Source organism: Felis catus, chromosome C1, assembly GCF_018350175.1.
Source record: "Felis catus isolate Fca126 chromosome C1, F.catus_Fca126_mat1.0, whole genome shotgun sequence".
NCBI lineage: Eukaryota > Metazoa > Chordata > Mammalia > Carnivora > Felidae > Felis > Felis catus.
Window position 1 is genome coordinate 158,043,468 of NC_058375.1, and position 18,937 is coordinate 158,062,404.

Below are 18,937 nucleotides of genomic sequence, written 5' to 3' on the forward strand. Positions count from 1 at the left end.
AGTATAAACCTTTGGAAAGGCCCATTTGGAGAAAGTGACAAGAAATCAAGCAACAGAATATTACAGGAGAGGTTTCCGATGCTGGCAGGCTGGGCACTGAATCTATTTGACCTGTAGTGCTCTTAGGATTTTAAATTTTGTTTCCAGCACTTAAAATCAGACTATTCCATATGAAAATCGATATTTCCAATTTCTCTAAAAACAGATCAGCACTCCCACACAATGTTGAACAGCATTTGTATCTCTTAGCTAGAAGGTGTGTTCTCAGTTTACCTCACCTTCCTCTCTCCACTGTTTCATTGGCTGTAAGTGCCAAGCTCCATTTATGATCATGTTTGTTTTGTTATTTTTCTTATAGCAGAGAGAAGAAAATGAGGAATTTCTTGTACCCATTCCTCTATTCCAAGTGGGAAACCAAGAGTGTCACCTACTTCTGGAAAGAATTTTCTTATATCAAGCCCACTTCATTAATCTCCCTGGCCCTCTATGCAAGGTCCACATTGTAACTTTCATGAGTCATAAACCCTTTTACCATCATGGGCCCCTTTCTCCATGAAAATATTAAAAATTGTACTTAATTATCACATTGGCACAAAGGCAAATATATTAATATTATATGTTAAAATACTTTATTTGATCTAAACTCTCATTTTTTTCCTTTGATTTTGAAAGAAATCCAAAAATTTTTATAGGCCACTAAAATTTCTATGGACCCTAGGCATTGTGGTCACTATGCCTAATGGATAAGCTACCCCTGCCCCTTTGGACATATGAGGTTACTGAGAAATTTGTTAATCCCCAATTCACCTGTATGAGTGTGGGACACACCGTCCATTACTACAGGTGAAATCATTTCCAGAGCAAGATCTCCTTGTGCAATTTTGATGCTCATCAGAGCCATCAGTACAATCCGCATCACCATCACAGACCCAGGATTGGGGAATGCACTTCCTGGATGGAGGCACGTTATTTGCACAGAGAAACTCAGAACTTGAGCAGCTGTGACTGTCTGAAACCAAAGCACACAAGAATCAGAAACCACATGACAACTCATTCTAGCAGTTGAATTCATTCTGAGCCATTATTTCTCTTGCTTTATGTTATTTAATAGCCTGAGGGATGAAAGCAAATGAGGGTAAAAACACATTGACAAATAAACAAATCACTATCATAATAAAAGATTATAATAAAAAATACCTTCTAAATTCCATTTTAATTGCTCTGGACCTTGGATTTTTTTTTTCAGAAGTAGGAAATAAATACCTCGCTTAGTTTTCCATATAATTGATCTAAAATCATGTATTTCCCTTGGAGCTTCAGAAAACTACTCCCATTTTGTTATCTTTACACCAAAAATGCCCTATACTTGATAACAATTTTTGGCTAACAAACTGTAATTACAAAAACACAACATGAGGGGCGCCTGGGTGATTCAGTTGAGCATTGAGCTCTTGAATTCATAGTTCATGAAATCGAGCCCCGCTTCGGGCTCAGCACTGACAGTGCAGAACCTGCTTGGTATTTGCTCTCTCCCTATCTCCCTCTCTCTGCCCCTCCCCCACACTCTGTCTCTCAAAATAAATACTTTAAAAACACACACACACACAATGCGGGATAGGTATTTTTATGCCAATTCTTCAGATAAAAATTAAAGTTCAAAGTGGTTAACCAGATGGGTCCAAGTCACAGACCTTTCTAAAGACCTAGGGATTCAAACCTAGGTCTTTTTTTTTTTCTCAAAATTTAGGGCTTTTTCAACTACATTACAGCTACCACCTAAGTAGAATTAGGGTATATAGGAGGGAAATATGTCAACAAGAGTTTTCAGCAACAATGACAACTGTTAGGAAAAAGATGAGATGCTAATATATAATCATTAATGCCTGCAGAATAAAAGAACTGGTATTTTATCCAATTTCATTGTGGATGAATGGGAGACAAAAGGAGGGGCTGTCTTGCTGAGTGGAGCTGGGAGGAAAGTACATGCCACAGTCTATGTTTGTGCAGCTGCCAACTCCCCATTTTAATGCACTGAGTACATGTGGAGCTAGAGACAACCACCAAAGTCAATGACATAAGGGGTTACAATGAAATGAAATGCAAACATCAGAAAGCCATTGTTTTTATCGTTTTACCATGGAAAGATGCTCTTCTAAGACATCTTAGCTAAGAGTTCCATGCTCTGTTGGTAATGGAAAACGGTGCTCCATGGTCTTTTCCACAAACCACTCAAAAGGAATGACCCTCCCTCTACCCACTCCTCCAAATAACAAGGTAATACATGAAACTGGAGGAACAGTTAATTACTACACTGTTTAAAGCTGTTTAAAGATGGAGTTCTCTTATGAAATCCTGCCATTGGCAACCACGTGGATGGAACCAGAGGGCTAAGCAAAATTTCAGTCAGAGAGAGACAAATATTCTATGACTTCACTCATATGTGGAATTTAAGATACAAAACAGATGGACATAAGGGAAGGGAAGCAAAAATAATATAAAAGCAGGGAGGGGGACAAAATATAAAAGACTCTTAAATGTAGAAAACAAACTGAGGGCTGCTGGAGGGGTTGTGGGTGGAGGGATGGGCTAAATGGGCAAGGGGCATTAAGGAAAACCCTTGTTGGGATGAACACTGGATGTTATATGTAGAGGAAGAATCACTGGAATCTACTCCTGAAATAATTATTGCACTGTATGCTAACATACTTGGATGTAACTTAAAAAATAAAAAAAAATTAAATTTAAAAAAATTTAAAAAAAAAGATTGAGTTCTCTTTATCTGCTTCAGAAATGTAGGACATTATTTCTGCTAGCTAAATGCAAGAGAAAGACAAAAAAATATTAAAATAATTTTTATCAAATTGAAGCATTGAAGTGGATGCTATCAATCAATTTCAGAGTGGAAAAAGATGGTAACATTTTACCAGTACACAACCAAAGAGGAATCTGCTGACAATCATACTCTCCAAAGACACAAAAACTAATCTCCCAACCTTCCATGGAATGTGACTCTGCAGAGGAATGAATGGTTTCACTTACCGCAGTGGTGCCTTTCATCCTCGTCACTCATGTCCCCACAGTCATTATCACCGTCACAGATCCATTCTCTTCGTATGCACCTCCCACTGTCACACTTGAACTCATTACTTAAACATGTTGCTTCATGGTATTCTGAGAAAAGATATAAAACACTCTCAGGGGAAAAGTGGTCTGTAATCCAAAAATCTTAACAGAAGCCTGCTATCCCACAGACTGTCTAAAAACCTGAAACAGAGCATTACCCAGCTGTGTACAGCTATGCTGGGTCTTCCAAGGAGTGTTGTACCAGTGACCAGTGTTCTGAGATTGAAGTACTTGACTGACAGTGCAAAGCTCTCATTATCTTTTGTTACCAGGATGAGACTCAATATTCCCTTTCAGGCATGATAGAGGAATAACAGTCTTTTCCCAAGAGGGTATAAATATTTCATTCATTTCATTCTTAAATCTACTTTTCATTCAAAAACATTTTGTTTGGCACAAACCATCCCCCAGCATGACTGATCCCTGTCTTCCGCTCTCTTTTTTGCTTTTCTCCATAGCACTTATCACCTTTCAACATGCTATACAATTCACTTACTTGTTTTGTTGCCTGTCCCCCCTCACTAGAATATAAGCCCCATGTGGACAGGGATCTTCGAATTCTTTACTGACATAGTCTGGAAGTGCTTAGAATCTAAGTGCTCAAGAAATATTTGTTGAATTAAACTGGTAAGACACCCTTATGCTTTAAATTAGCCATCACTGATTCAAATTCTTCCATCATAACCCCACAGGTACCTATCAACTATTTGTCACAGGTCCATACACCCAGGGGCCTCTCAAAATTAACCTAGGGCAAAGTACATTAAATTTTAACTATGGAAAAGGCAGCCCAATGATAAGAGTAAGGATAACAGGACCTTTCATAAGCTGCTAAGGAAGGAGTACACATGACTACAGCCTACAAAGAGACACGGTCCCTTTGGCACACACACACACACACACACACACAGCACACTTCTAGAAATCCAGCCTTTAAGAATCTTCCCACATATGCACCAAGAGGTTTCTAAAAGGATGTTCATTCCAGTATTATGTTTCATAGTGAAAAAATAGAAATATCCTCACCATCCATCAGTTAAGAAAAGGAAACAACACACGGGCCATCCATCCTTGAGATGGCAGGGCAAAGGAATAAGTAGCTCTGTGTTTGCTAAAGTGCTGACAAGATGTTGTTAAGCTGAAATGGGCAACGTTGCAGACAAATATGCATAGTGAGCTCTCCATTTGTGTTTTTGAAACTATATATTAGGATATACGGAAAAAGGTAAGGAGAATTCACACTCACCCTTAGCAGTGATTATCTCTGGGGAGTGAGATTAGAGAAGTCTAAGAAAATGAAAATTTCGCTTTTTTGTGTACATCTTACTATTTCTTTAAAATAATACTCCCGGGGTGCCTGGGTGGCTCAGTTAGTTAAGCAACTGACTCTTGATTTTTGCCTCAGGTCATGATCAGACGATTTTTGGGTTCGAGCCCCTCGTCAGGCTCCTCACTGGCAGCATGGAGTCTGCTTGGGATTCTTTTTCTCTCTCCTCTCTCTCTGCCCCTCCCCCAAGTGTTCCACCACCCCCCGTCCATCTGTCTCAAAATAGATAAACTTTTAAAAAATAAAGTAAAACTCCTTCATATTGTGAGAATGTATTCCTATATGGATTCTGCGTTTATCTTTATTTCATTGTGACAGGCAGTTGGTACCAACTGCAGTTATGGACTTTGGTTCCCATGGAGAAGTCTGGAAACTATACTTACTCTTCATATATTTGAACAAATCATTCATATATCTAAACCAATCTCTAACACTATTCTACTCACCTAACAGTTATTTATTTCCTTTATAGATCCTCACAACTCTACATGCCCTTTGCTTTCTACAAAACTTTCAATGTTGGGAAAAAAGAACTTGGCAAAGAGCATCAAAAACCACTCTCCAACTATTAGCCACAGTATTTGAACCTGAGAGAAAACGGGAATAGAAAACAGTCTGGATTCAGCTGTAAAATTATGAAAATGGTACTAAGAAAATACCCCCCAAATAAAAAGCTTTATATATAATTATTTTACTGCCGCTCTATTTATAGTAAGGGAAAAGATAAAAGCAATCAAAGTGCTTAAAATAGAGGCAGTTAACTCGAAGATAATACAACCACTCAATGGAATATCATACTGCCATTAAAAAGGAATGTGAAGACTGTGCAACCAGATAGCATATGCCTCTCTTAACCAGATAGCATATATTTTAGGCTTACAGGACATATGTTCTCTGTCACACCCACATGACACTGCCATTGTAGCACAAAAGCAGCCATAGACGAAACGTGGCCGCATTCTAATAAAACATTATAAAGACAGGCAGCCAGCCATGGTCATAGTTTGTAGACTGATTTATTGCCAGATAAAAAAGCAATGACAGTTATATTAAAAAAATGTGCACGGACATAGATTAGAACTTTTAAGGTTAATAGCACCCCCCAAATAAATAGGCACAACTGTCTCCAGGAATACAACCAGAGGGTCTCTGAAACTTCTTGGGAAACTCAGATGACCCTGGGACCTTACCTTTCGTAAGTCGGCACCTAAACTGGAGGAGGACATGTGCCCATAATATGCCCCTTCCCCATATATATGATAATTCCATTCACTCTTGGATCCTCCCACAGCCTATGGGCCAGAACTCAAACAAATTCAGAAATTCCAATTCACAGTCAATTAAAATTAATGGAGTTTAAAAGCCAGGCACAGTATTAGGGTATCACCAACATAATCTCATTTCATGATTATTAGGCAGCAACCTCCACACCCTGATCAGCTCCCCACACAGTACCCTACACAAATGGGTTTTTAATGAATGTCTGCTGAGTGGTTTCATCATCTTAACTGAGAGTAAGAGCAGAGTACAAACATTAGGCAGCCATGAGCCAACTCTGTGTGTGGAAGTAGCTGGAAGAGGTTCTCTAGCTGCATCATAATGCTTGTCATGCTTGCTTATTACTCTCTTACCACAAGTGTCAGGTTCATCAGAGCCATCAGGACAATCTGCTTCCTCGTCACAGTACCAGTGTCTGGGGATGCAACGTCCAGACGTGCAGTGAAACTCCTCATTGTTGCATGTGTGAGCAGCTGGAGGATGAAAAGAAGGTAAAACCCAGGAGTAAAACACAAGCTTGTTCCCATCATTCTTAACCATCTGCCTATATCTCTGAACTAAGTAACAGGTGCCAGGGAGGGAAGACTGAGGCCTGGGAAAAGGGTTTTTTATAAACTTTCCACAGGAAGGGAGATGTAGGTGAGAAAGAGAAGACAGGCAATACTGCTTCAGTATTCCAGAATTTTTCTTTCTAGATTCTAGAAACCCAAAAGTAAATTTTATTTGTTAAAATATCTGTTTGACAGATACACAATACACAAATAATGTATAAGAAGACTTAGTTCTATGTTTTCTGCTGTAACCTAAAATGAAATAAATTCTACTGAAATAATATTAAAAGCAAAAACAACATAAGACCCTATCTGAGTTCACTACACACACATCCTTTGGCTGTGTTGAGACCATGGTTCTAAAAAGTTAGCACATCTGTGTTCTTATTCATCCTTGTTATATGGGACCTTTGAGTAAATGACACTGCCTATGTTTGAATATTGATTCTTGTCTTGTGTAAACGTAGGTAACTCTAGTTCAGATGTATTTTCTAAATTGTTATGTGGGTACGAACTAGAATCAAGTCTTAGAAATCTTCTGGTCTACGAGGCTCCCTTGCTTTGATCCATAATATCTGATGATTTTCCAGGGGTAAAATTGATGAGTAAGCAGAGGTCCCTGAAAGGTCAGCCCTGTCTCCAATCTATGTGTCCCTGTCTGATGGCTAAATCCTGAATTCTGCTTCCTCCTGCTGCTATTATACTACAACTGACACTCGCTTTCAGACTGTACCCTGGACTGGCGAGAATTATTAAATTCTTAAATTATGCATCTATTTATAGTAATAGTTATCAAGCTTAAGAAAGGCCTTTTAAATCAGTCTACAAACCCAGGAAAAATATTTGAACCAAATTGCTAAATATGGAATAAAGATTTCTGAAACTCAAGCATATTAAAAAGACAGAAAAGGTATTTCATTTACTAATGGTGATTATAATCATATTAGGAGTAAATATAAGGACTTGACATACAAATTCTGCCTGGGGTTCCTGAAGACAAAAGGCCCTCGTCTCTGGGAGAAATAGCTCTGCAACTGTAAAAGGTCAGGTGTCAGAGCAGTTCTCTGGAAGAAATATGTAGGGCAACCAGCCAGAAAACAGAGAATGGGACTGCCCCTCTCATCACATCCTAAAAGAACTGCCCACTGCATCTACCATTGAGGTCAATTTCCAGTGACAAAAAGTGCAAACACCCAGACCATATATCTATGTATTAGCGGAAGACATGCGTCACGGGAACCACAGAAAGAGAAACAAGTTTATCTTACCACAGAAAACAGGGCTTTCATCACTCATGTCTCCACAGTCATTGTCTTCGTCACACAAGTAAAAATGAGGAATGCAAATATTCGTAGTCTGACATTTTACATATCCAGGCAGGCAGGCACGTTCAGCTTAGAAAAGACAGCCAGGTAAATATTGGAACGTATCTACCACACACACATATATATATAGCATTAACAACGTCCACACAAATAGAGCTATTGGACTCAAAATAGCTGGGAAGACCGAAAGGGGGGCATTTTTAAAGCTATCACGGAGGCAATAACCATGACAGTTGTTTCACCATAGATTCTAGAATAAAAAGAGGTATCTCTAGCTGGTAAGGGCAGGGGAGAAGGGAGCACGCTTACTTTGTAGCAAACCATCTATTTTAATTATTCATTTACTTATTTAATTTTAATTATTTAATTAACTCATCAACAAGAGTCTCAACTCTTGGTTAAATAAACTGTGGCATATCCACACAATGAGGTAATATGTAGCTGTAAAAAGGAATGAAGAAGAGCTCTATATATTGACAAGTAATGATGGTATGATCTCTAGCATATATGTTAACAGTAAGAAAGCAAGATTCAAAACAGCAGGAAAAACAATATGTGTAAGAAAAACAATATGTGTGTGTGTGAGTGTGTGTGTGTGTGTGTGTGTGTGTGTGTGTGTAATAAGAGAGAGAGAGATGCTTATAATAAAAAACAATAATCAGTCCCTCCTCGAGGCATCCAAGATGCTGAAAGGAAAGATGGCTAAGGGGAAGAAGGTGGCCCAGCCCCTGCTGTTGTGAAGAAGAAGGCCAAGAAGGTGGTTAATCCCTCATTTCAGAAAAGTCCCAAGAATTTTGGCATCGGACAGGACATCCAGACCAAAAGGGACCTCAGTCAATTTGCCAAATGGCCTAGCTATATCTGGCTGCAGCAGCAAAGGGCTATTCTCTATAAACATCAAAAAGTGCCTCCCATGATTAACCAGTTTACCCAGGCTTTGGACAGCTACTCAACTGCTTAAGCTGGTCCACGAATACAGACCAGAGACAAGGCAAGAGAAGAAGCAGAGATTATTGGACCAGGCTGACCAAGCTGCCAACAAAGGGGATGTGCCCACTAAGAGGCTGCCTGTCCTTGGAGCTGGGGTTAATACTGTCACCACCTTGGTGGATAATAAGAAGGCTCAGCCAGTAGGGATTACACATGATGTGGATGCCATTGAATTGGTTGTCTTCCTGCCTACCCTGTGTCATAAGATGGGTTCCCTACTGCATTACCACGGGGAAGGCCAGGCTGGGATGTCTGGTCCACACGACAACCTGCACCACTGTCAACGTCACACAGGTTAATTCAGAAGACAAAGGACCTCTAGCTAAGCTGGTGGAAGACATCAGGACCAATTATAATGACAGATATGATGAGATCCACCATCACTGGGAAGGCAACATCCTGGGACCAAAGTCGATGGCTCAAGCTGGAAAAGGCAAAGGGGAAGGAACTGGCCATCAAACTGGCCTAAGTGGATGCTGTTGAATTTTCTGCATTATAAAAGTAATAGAAAGTTCTCTTTCAGCCAGTGTCAAATAATAATAATAATATTATTATTAATAAAATAATGTTAAATTGAGAATACTTCAGAGTGAGTGGGGTGGAGAGGACAAGGAGGAAAGACTACTGTGAATGTACCTCATCATACAATTTTGACCATGAACCATGTACATTAGTTTGTATAAATAAAAAGAGGGATCTAAAATCTTAGATTATGATTAGATTTACTGGTAGTAGTATTATGTGTGTGGTTATTTTGAAATTATTATAGGCATTTTGAAATTATTGTAGAATAAAGCAATAAAGTAACTATGTTAATGTAATCAGAAACCAATTTTAAGCACAAAAAGAGATAGGATTTATAAAATATAAGTTAAAAAATGTAATCTTAAATTAAAATATAATTTCTCCCTTAAAAATTGTATTTCCTAGCTCTAGTACACTGAAAAGCCCAGGAAGCAATGAAAGCCAAGGAAAGGGCAACTCAACACTGTGGTAATTTCTAAATCTACAAAAGGAATGAGGTCTCTTGGGATAAGTGGCTAAATTCCAGGTCTGAGATAGGTTATGGAGTGAATGGGCCATGTTAAAATAACAGAGGAACCAACTTAGCAGAGCTCCCACGGTAAGTACTTGGTGAACTTACCGCAATTTTTCTCATCTGATGTGTCATTATCATGGCAGTTGTTTATGCCATTGCAGACAAACTGAAGAGGAATACACCTTCTATTATTGCAAGTAAACTCCGAAGTGGCATTACAGTCCCTGAACAGGCACCCTGCCTCGTCACTGTTGTCACCGCAGTCATTGTAGTGATCACAGCGGTAATGATACTGGACGCATCGCCCATTGTCGCAGGTGAAGGCTGTCTGAGGGCAGGTGTGAAAAGCTAAGAGGAAGAAAAGACATTGACGAGACTTCTTGATTAAAGCATTCAACAAATTAGAGGGGTGCCTGGGTGGCTCAGTCAGTTAAGCGTCCAACTTCGGCTCAGGTCATGATCTCACGGTTCGTGAGTTCAAGCCCCACGTCGGGCTCTGTGCTGACAGCTCAGAGCCTGGAGCCTGCCTCAGATTCTGTGTCTCCCTCTCTCTCTGACCCTCCCCCATTCATGCTCTGTGTCTCTCTGTCTCAAAAATAAATAAATGTTAAAAAAAACAAATTAGGAATCCTAATTTCTAGAAAAATACACTCAAATAAAATGGGTACTTTGAGTTTACCTTCTAAAGCAAAATAGGCTGCAAAATGGACTGTGTGCAAAATGAGGTAAACTTTAAATTAGATTAATCAAAACATATTGTGTATGTTTTTAAAGTAAATTAGTTATCTTAAGCAAATGTTATTCTCTGTCATCTCAATTTAAAATTTTACCTCAATCACAGAAAAGCATGCAAATACAATCTCTTTAGGGAAAATAAAACTCTCAGCCCCTACAGTCTATTGGGAAAAGGTAGCTAACTTCCAGTGTTTTACTCACCCCATTCAGATGGAAGCTGAATACTGAATGATTTAAATAAATCATTAATGACCCTTCTGCTATGAAAATTAATAAAATGATAACAATCACCTAGTAGAGTTCTTAGTTCCATGCTAAGTCATGCTTCACATGCACCAAACCCCATGCTGTGTTTTTTATATATATTGTCGCTCTCCTCACAAAAATCCTCCAGTTTCCAGAGGAGGTGTGTGAAGCTCAGAAGGGCTGGGTAACTTCTCCATGGCTTCACAGACTGTAAATGGCAGAGCTAGGATTTTATTCCAGCACCTTTGCTCTCAACCACGGAGGAAGTGCTTCCTACTGAAACATCATACATTACTCCCTGGCGGATATACCAGCTTCTATGTGATATAATAGTCTGCGTTCTCAGTTTTCAGTTCTAAGAGGACACACTGGCACAAAATTGAAACCTACACACACACAGAAGGATTCTGCACCAAAAACACGGCATAAAGACAAGTTTGCTTCCTAACGAAAGCTCTGAGAGTCCAACTCACCACAGACGATTTCCAGCTCATCACTGCCATCACCACAGTCATTATCGTTGTCACACTTCCATTGCTCTGAGATGCAGTGCCCATTGAGGCAGGTGAACTTGGAGCTATCACACCGTGTCCCATTGTCCACAATGCAGTACTTTTTGTTGTTGGCCAGATACCAGCGGCCCTCATGAGGACACTGGCACTCGGCACCATTTGGACCTGAAAAAAAGTTGCCGAAAAAGCAAAGGATTTGCTTATTTTCCCCTCCAGAATAGCAGTGGCAATATTTCTATATTAAATGCGCTACAAGTCAAGCCATAGAAACTCTTCCCATTGACCTCTCAACTATATTCTGAGTCCTTTTTCCATGAAGAACAACCACCAATTCTAATAAATACAGCTAATTCACCTTAATCTTTAAACAATTAGCTCTTGCCTGCACTGACACAATAGAAACCATTCTCCCTTCTCAGCAAAATCTATAAAGCAGTAGTACCAAAAGATGCATCTTTCTATGAACCTGTTGCTATCTATAAAACACACTATGAAACACATAATATCAAACTATAATAGTACCTTCTACGTGGAAGAAGTAAATCCTTTCATAAGGGAGGTAAGCTCAGTAATATAATTTCTTTTTTTTTTATAAAAGTTTGTAAAGTTTAGTTATTCATTTTGAGAGAGAGAGAGAGAGAGAGAGAGAGAGAGAGAGAGAGAGCAAGTGGGGAAGGGAAAGAGAGAGAGGAACCCAAGCAGACTCTGCACTGTAAGCACAGAACCCTATGTAGGCTTGGAACTCACGAACAGTGAGATCATGACCTGAGCCGAAGTAAGACAGGTGCCCCTCATTCATGGAATTTCTATTTAATTCATGACGTTTGGCGGCCACAGACTCCATGTTTCTACTTCCATCAACCTTGAGTTAAAATTGCCTTTTTTAAGAGGCCTCCATATCAAATAGAGCCTATAAAAGTCTTCCTCTAAACATACAAACCCCTAAATCTATTTTATGAATTACCCTGAAATTAAGGACAATTTTGATTTTCACCTCTTAGAGTTGAGTATCACTCAGCCTTCCCTACCAGTCATCAGCACTATTACACTACATGATTCGGTCTTCATGGGCAATGCCTTACCTGGTGCACAAATATGGCTGCAGCCTCCATTAAACTCACTGCAAGGATTGCTACACTGCTGTTGGTTCTTCACAATAACGCGAATACCATTAGGCCGGAAGGGAAAACTCATGGTCATTGCCATCTGACCTGACCCATCATATTTGTTAGCTCGGTAAATTTTTTTTGTGTTCCAGTCAGTCCAATAAATGTACTGGCCATAGAGAGTCAAGCTAAAAGGATGAAAGGCTCTGTTGACAATGACCTCACGCTGTGTGCCCGTCAGAGTACTGCGCTCAATCTTCTGCCTAAAATAAAGCAAGAAACATGTTGCAATCCAGAAATAAGAAGTTCCTCAAATGGCAACCCAATGCTAACCATTCCAACCATCCCTTTACACAAGCCCCCAACTTTCTTTTCAAGGGTAGCATAAAGCAGGAAAAAAAGTTTCATCCAATGATGGAAGGTCTTGGTTTGCTTATGAAACAATGGCCTGTATAAATCACTGATTTCCAAACATTAATATAGCCTACAAGTAAGCCTACACAGGGAACCAGGCTGAAATTAGGAACGGAAGAATATTATGAAATAATACATGCAAAGCATGGAATTCAATGTTTAGTATATATTTAGTACATATGTTTAGACATATTAGTCACTCAATGAAATGTGAATTACTTATTCCTTCCTACTCCCTTAATGACCATTTCAATTTGACATGTACCTAGTCCTTTGAGGTATTTACCTAAAATGATCCAAACTTAGACACTTAAACATCACTGCTTGCTTCAAATGAGAAGATAAAGAAAAGATGAGATTGTTAGGTGCTTAGTGTCAAAAGACCAAAATCTTAAGAAAATAAGCAAAATAAGTTTAAGATTTCTGACATGGAAACACCAGCAATAATAAATGAAATCATCTCATTTTTTTCAGCTGTACCATTAAGATGACTGGAATGTAATTTCAGGGCTACTTAAATAAGTTACATATAAAATTAGAATTGACCAAGGTTTATAAGAAAACATTGCAAAATTGGCTGAGAAAAACCTATCTGAGAAGATGACCAATAGTCAAAGACTAAAGGAAAATGTTTTTAACAAGATATGTAAGACTAAAGCCCAGAGGAAACTTAATATCAATGTGCATTTAAAAGTCATTCATATTTTGTAATAGTTACATGGGGGCTGGAGATTATAAATTGAGTGATTATATTTGTAATTATAATTGAAATTAACTTATCTAGTAATGTGTCTTTAGATGCTTTCTAGTTCATAATTATTCAATCTCATGATAGACCAATTTTAACAGGTACATTCATCAAGCTGAGACATAGTTCATAAAACTGTGACTCTACATTTTGGCCATGTCTATTTGGCATATTATATTTTCATCACATTATGCAAATCCCTCCTTTAGAAGTAGAAACAAGAACTCTTATCAACACCCACAAGAATAATGAAAGACACATACAGACTGGCATCTGCCCAGTAGAGAAGGTCATTCTCATAGTCCAGAGTGAGCCCATTGGGCCAGACCAGGCTGCTGTTCACAATAGGTACCCGGAAATTTCCTCCCAGTGTGGCTCTCTCAATTTTGGCATTGGTACCCCAGTCAGTCCAGTACATGTACCTAGTCATCCAAAAGGAGTCATAATTAATTCACCACAAGGAAGCTCACAATAATTAAAAAGGTTAAAAGAATGGCGGTCTTCTTTACCTGAAAATTTGACATTAATACGGCAAATGAAACCCACTCCATTCTCACCCACACAACTTGCCTAAAAGGGATTTACTGAGTCAGAACATTGATTCCTGATGAGCGGCCAGCCTTTCCAGCATCAACAGGAGTTACTTCCTAGTCAAAATCATTCATGCTCTTTCACACTTGAATATACAGCTATAGAGTTTTAAGCCAATAAAATGTTGGCTGTCTAGGAACATAATATAATTTCAGGCCCCACTCTCTCCAGAAATAAACATACAGAAATATGATAAACGAGACCATAGCATACCCTCGACAAGGATCTAAAACGATTGCTCTTGGCTTTGAAACGTGGGCTATCACAGTGCGCTTAGACCCATCCTCAGCCATTGAGTTAATTGTCTCATTGGTGTAGTTACTGTAATATATTCTTCTATTGATCCAGTCAAAGGCAATGCCATCAGGATTCCCTTTACCTGGACATATACCAATAAACACACACAGAGGTATTAGAATCTCAAAAAGCATTTTAGAACCTCTAGGTCATCCACATGTGTTGATTACACTGTGTCAATTTCCAATATAAGCTGCTCCTGAAGTGCTCTTACCTGAAATAATGGCAGTGGAGGACCTGGTCCCTGAATTTAGATTGACATACGAAATCTGACCATTTCCAGATCCTAAAGATTGTGTGAAGTAGATTCTGTTACTTATGTCGTCATAGGCCAGGTCTACAGCAACTCTTTCCACACTTATTGGTTGGAAAGGTGGGCTATGATCCTCAGGGTCCAAGTGTAAGCTTCTCAAGGTATTTTCCAAGGCAAAGATGAGGAAATTTTCTGTTGGAATGGCACAGCTCTTGCCATCACCTTCTAGGGTTCCAAAGGCACAGCCACATTTAGGGGTGTCCAATCCAGGGAGAGCAAAGCAGAAATGGGTGCATCCACCATTATTTTCCAAGCAAGGGTTGTGGTTGACCTCAGCTGGTGACCGGGGCTGAACACTCTGGTCAAAAATGGTTACATCTCTTAGCCAATTGATATTGTCCCTTATCACTGTTGGTGATTCATTGCTGTTTGGTTCCTTGCTAGCTTGGAAGATTTTTTTTAAATTTCTGTCTACCCATATGATAGAATTTCCAAAAACAGTGATGGCATAAGGAGTTGGATAACGACTGCCATAACGAATCACTTCAGACACTTCTGCCTCCATACCAATCCTTGCAATTATATCTAAAGAATCATCAACCCAATAAACATAGCGATTGCTGTGGTCTACTGCCAACCCCCGTGGTGTGACAATGCCTTCTGATACAAGCACAGTTCGATTAGTGCAATCAAGAAAAGAACGTTCAATCTTTGGGCTTTGCCCATAGTCAGCCCAGAAGAGATATCTGTTCTTGGGGTCTACAACAATATCCCTGGGTCTATCCACTGTGGCTTTAAGGAGAATACGGCGGTAGGTGGTATTGATCCGCAGAACTTCTATCAGTGTTTCAGACACGAAAGCATTGGTGAAATAAAGATTTCCTGCAGGAAAATGAAAGAGCATGCTGGTAAGTGCAAAACCAAGAAGGAAAAAGAGGGTACCTTTCAAATTCAGAACAAAATATATAAGGTTGAGGTTTGGATCAGTAAGTGTTATCTTTTCCAAGATAATAACTATTTATTAAAGAAATTGTTTCTTCAAATTTAAAGAGATAGTGCCTACCTTCAGCTTCTAAAGCAGATTGGAATTTATGACAAACGTGATAACCCACTTTCTACTGAAAAATATATTTTTCAGAACGTGCAACTGAATGTTTAACACCTAAATCTCCAAAGACTCTAATACATATTATCATGACATATCTTCTACTCCCAACATGAGGAAAGGAGTAAAGAGGGAAAGCCAGCAGTTTCTGACATTATCAATGTCATCAAGAGCTCTTTGTGCTTAGAATTAACATGAGTTAATAATAGTATACTCTAACCAGTGTAGCAGTTTTCATCACATGGACCTTCTACAGCCATCAAAACAAAAACCCATTTGTCTTTTGACATTACAAAACAATGTAAATGCTAGAAAGAAACAATGCTGGGGGGGGGGGGGTGGCGCCTGGGTGGCTCAATCAGTTGGAGGATCTGACTTCGGCTCAGGTCATGATCTCACGGTTCATGGTTCAAGCCCCACGTCGGGCTCTCTGCTGACAGCTCAGAGCCTGGAGCTTGCTTCAGACTCTGTGTCTTCCTCTCTCTCTGCCCCTCCCCTGCTCATGCTCTGTCTCTCTGTCTCTGTTTCTCTCTCAAAAATAAAAATTGAAATATAAATTAAAGAAAAAAAACCCACAATGGTGTGAAGGCAGTATGAGTAGATAGTGATCCCATATTGATTCCATGTAGTCAAAAGCCTATTGTTGAACTGTCAATTCTGCTACCAAGGAACATCTATTTTGTTCCTAGGTCTGAATCAAAATTGCTCAGGAGAAATCAGGCCAATATGCAATATGTTACTGATCTACTCTTTGTATATTTAAATCCTTCAATCCAGGCTTGGCAAATTTTTTCCAAAAAGGGCCAGATAGTAAATATTTAAGGCATTATAGAGCACATGGTTTCTTTCACAAGTACTCAGGTCTGCCACTGTAAACACAAAAAGCAGCCATAGACAATACATTAGCAAATAGGCACAGTTGTGTCTCAGTAAAACTTTACTTACAAAAACAGGCATAATCAAAAGGTACAAATTTCCAGTTATAAAAAAATAAGTACTAAGGATGTACAACATAATAACTATAGTCAACACTGCTGTATGGTATATATTAAAGTATTTAAGAGTAAATCCTAAGAGTTCTCATTACAAGAAGAAATATTTTTTTTCTTCTTCTTTCCTTTTTACTGTATCTATATGAGATGATGGATGTTAGCTGCACCTATTGTGAATTATTGTGCACAATATGTGAAAATCAAACTATCATGCTTTATGCCTTAACTTCATACAGTGATATATATCAATTATTTCTGAATAAAACTGTGGAACTAAAAACAGCCAGTGGGCTGCATTTGGCCCATCGGCCATAGACTGTTGACGCTATACTCTCAAAAGTAATATAGGAATTTGTAATCAGAAATGGGATTTAGGAACTCAATTAAACCCTTATCTAAGCATACTATGATATTTACTATTTACAATAAACTCTTATTAGAGTACTTAGATTTTCATAATATATTTTAATATTTTTAAGTGCTGTCTACGTACCCAACTTGATTAACACACAATGATACCAATTTTTTATAGAATAGGATCATATTCTAAAAATTATAATACATTTATCTCAGTTTATCAGTATATCATTAAACAAAAATTAATTTAAAATTTAATTTAAAACTAAGTACATGATACCTGAAACTAATATTACACTGTGTGTTAACTAAAATAAAAACTTTAAAAAATAATAAAATAAAAAACAGCAGGTGATTTTGCTACATGCAAGAGTGGGAAAATGTCAAGTCACATGTGAGGATAGTTACCAACCAATTCAATGTCAGCATATCAAAGGAGAAACAAGGGTTATGATCAGGCAGGGGTTGAAGAGAGCTTCAACAATGGCTAATGAGGGAATAAGTCAGTGATGAGAGGTCCTGTTACCACCTGGAGATCATATTTACATTCTTAGAGTTGTTTAGAATATTAATAAGTGTATGTTATGTATTTCATTATAAAAAAATAAAATAAATTTCAATAAAATTAAAACAGAGAAAGTGCCTAATAATCAAAGGGTTTTAACACATTAATAAGAGGAAGCGATTAAGAATTTGTCAGTTAAAATTGCTGAGCTTTGAGGCACATGGGTGGCTAAGTCAGTTAAGCACCCGACTTCAGCTTAGGTCATGATCTCGAGGTTTGTGGGTTCGAGCTCAGAGCCTGGAGCCTGCTTTGGATTCTGTGTCTCCCTCTCTCTCTGCCCCTCTCCCACTCGTGCTCCCTCTCTCTCTCTCTCTCAAAAATAAATAAACATTAAAAAAAATTTCTTTAATAAAATTGTTCAGCTTTGAAATAAATGATTGACATTTTATGGTTCACACAGTTTAATATCCTTATTTAATATCCTAAATTTTCATTTAGATATTTCTAATTTAGGGGCGCCTGGGTGGCGCAGTCGGTTGAGCGTCCAACTTCAGCCAGGAATTAGGTGCTAATCTAAGTGTGAAAAAAAACAAATCAACATAATTTTTCTAATCATTTTGCCTACAGTTCTGATTATGTTGATAATAGAACAAAATGTATTAGCTGTTATGAATTTGCCCACGGAAGTACCTTATAATTAACTTAATAAAAGTATAGCTTAGTCTAAAAGCATAATTCAATTTATCTTAAATAATACTAATAATTCTCTAGAAAAATATTTTTGTAGTGCATATGGTGTTAGATTAAACTTTCTGGCATAAAACAAGATGATAGAGATGCAAACACAAAAAGAGACTTCTCAATAAAATCATTATATGGCTTACCTACCTGCTACCCAATCCACTGCAATACCCCGAACTCCATTTTCTCCTATTCCTTGTGTAACAATGTTTGTAAAAGAAGACCCATCAGGTCTGATTCTACGGATTGCATTATAAGATGTCACAGAACTGCTAAAATCACACCAATAAATAAAGCCAGAGAATACATCAACATCCACATGCAGTGCATTTCGTCCTGAAACATTTAAGAAAAGATCATTAAACAGTACTCTGGATCGAACTGGAACTTTAAAATGCTTGCCCTCCCTCTCACACCATCATTTCCAACCCCCTTCTCTGACTGTGCCCCCCACTGCAAAATAAAACTGTTTCCCAGTTGCAATGAGCACACATACCACCCAGATCGTGGTTTCTAAAAACCATCTCCCACGATAAGAAACACTGGCTTCCGGGAGAAACAGCTGATTATAAGTTTGGGAATGGAAGGTATAAGATAAGCCTAGAACACCTTCTTATACACAGAAGCAAGGAAGCACTCAAACACTAATGAGATCATAACATCATACAGGTGGCCATTTTAAGAGGTTTTACCTGGCCACAA

The 18,937-nt window shown here is 38.5% G+C and overlaps 1 protein-coding gene across 3 annotated transcripts in view; it reads right to left on the reverse strand.

Annotated features, from left to right (window-relative positions):
• LRP2 (LDL receptor related protein 2) overlaps window positions 1–18,937 on the reverse strand; it is a 198,633-nt gene that overhangs the window by 52,062 nt on the left and 127,634 nt on the right. For all 3 annotated transcript variants that reach the window (XM_045033909.1, XM_023259431.2, XM_045033910.1), the window contains 11 exons: window positions 18,383–18,571; window positions 14,497–15,417; window positions 14,199–14,364; window positions 13,658–13,816; window positions 12,209–12,495; window positions 11,088–11,291; window positions 9,739–9,981; window positions 7,548–7,673; window positions 6,082–6,201; window positions 3,040–3,171; window positions 808–1,009 (listed from right to left, as the gene is read on the reverse strand). In XM_045033909.1, coding sequence (XP_044889844.1) covers window positions 808–1,009; window positions 3,040–3,171; window positions 6,082–6,201; window positions 7,548–7,673; window positions 9,739–9,981; window positions 11,088–11,291; window positions 12,209–12,495; window positions 13,658–13,816; window positions 14,199–14,364; window positions 14,497–15,417; window positions 18,383–18,571 — 2,749 coding nt within the window. The remainder of the gene's footprint in view (window positions 1–807; window positions 1,010–3,039; window positions 3,172–6,081; window positions 6,202–7,547; window positions 7,674–9,738; window positions 9,982–11,087; window positions 11,292–12,208; window positions 12,496–13,657; window positions 13,817–14,198; window positions 14,365–14,496; window positions 15,418–18,382; window positions 18,572–18,937) is intronic.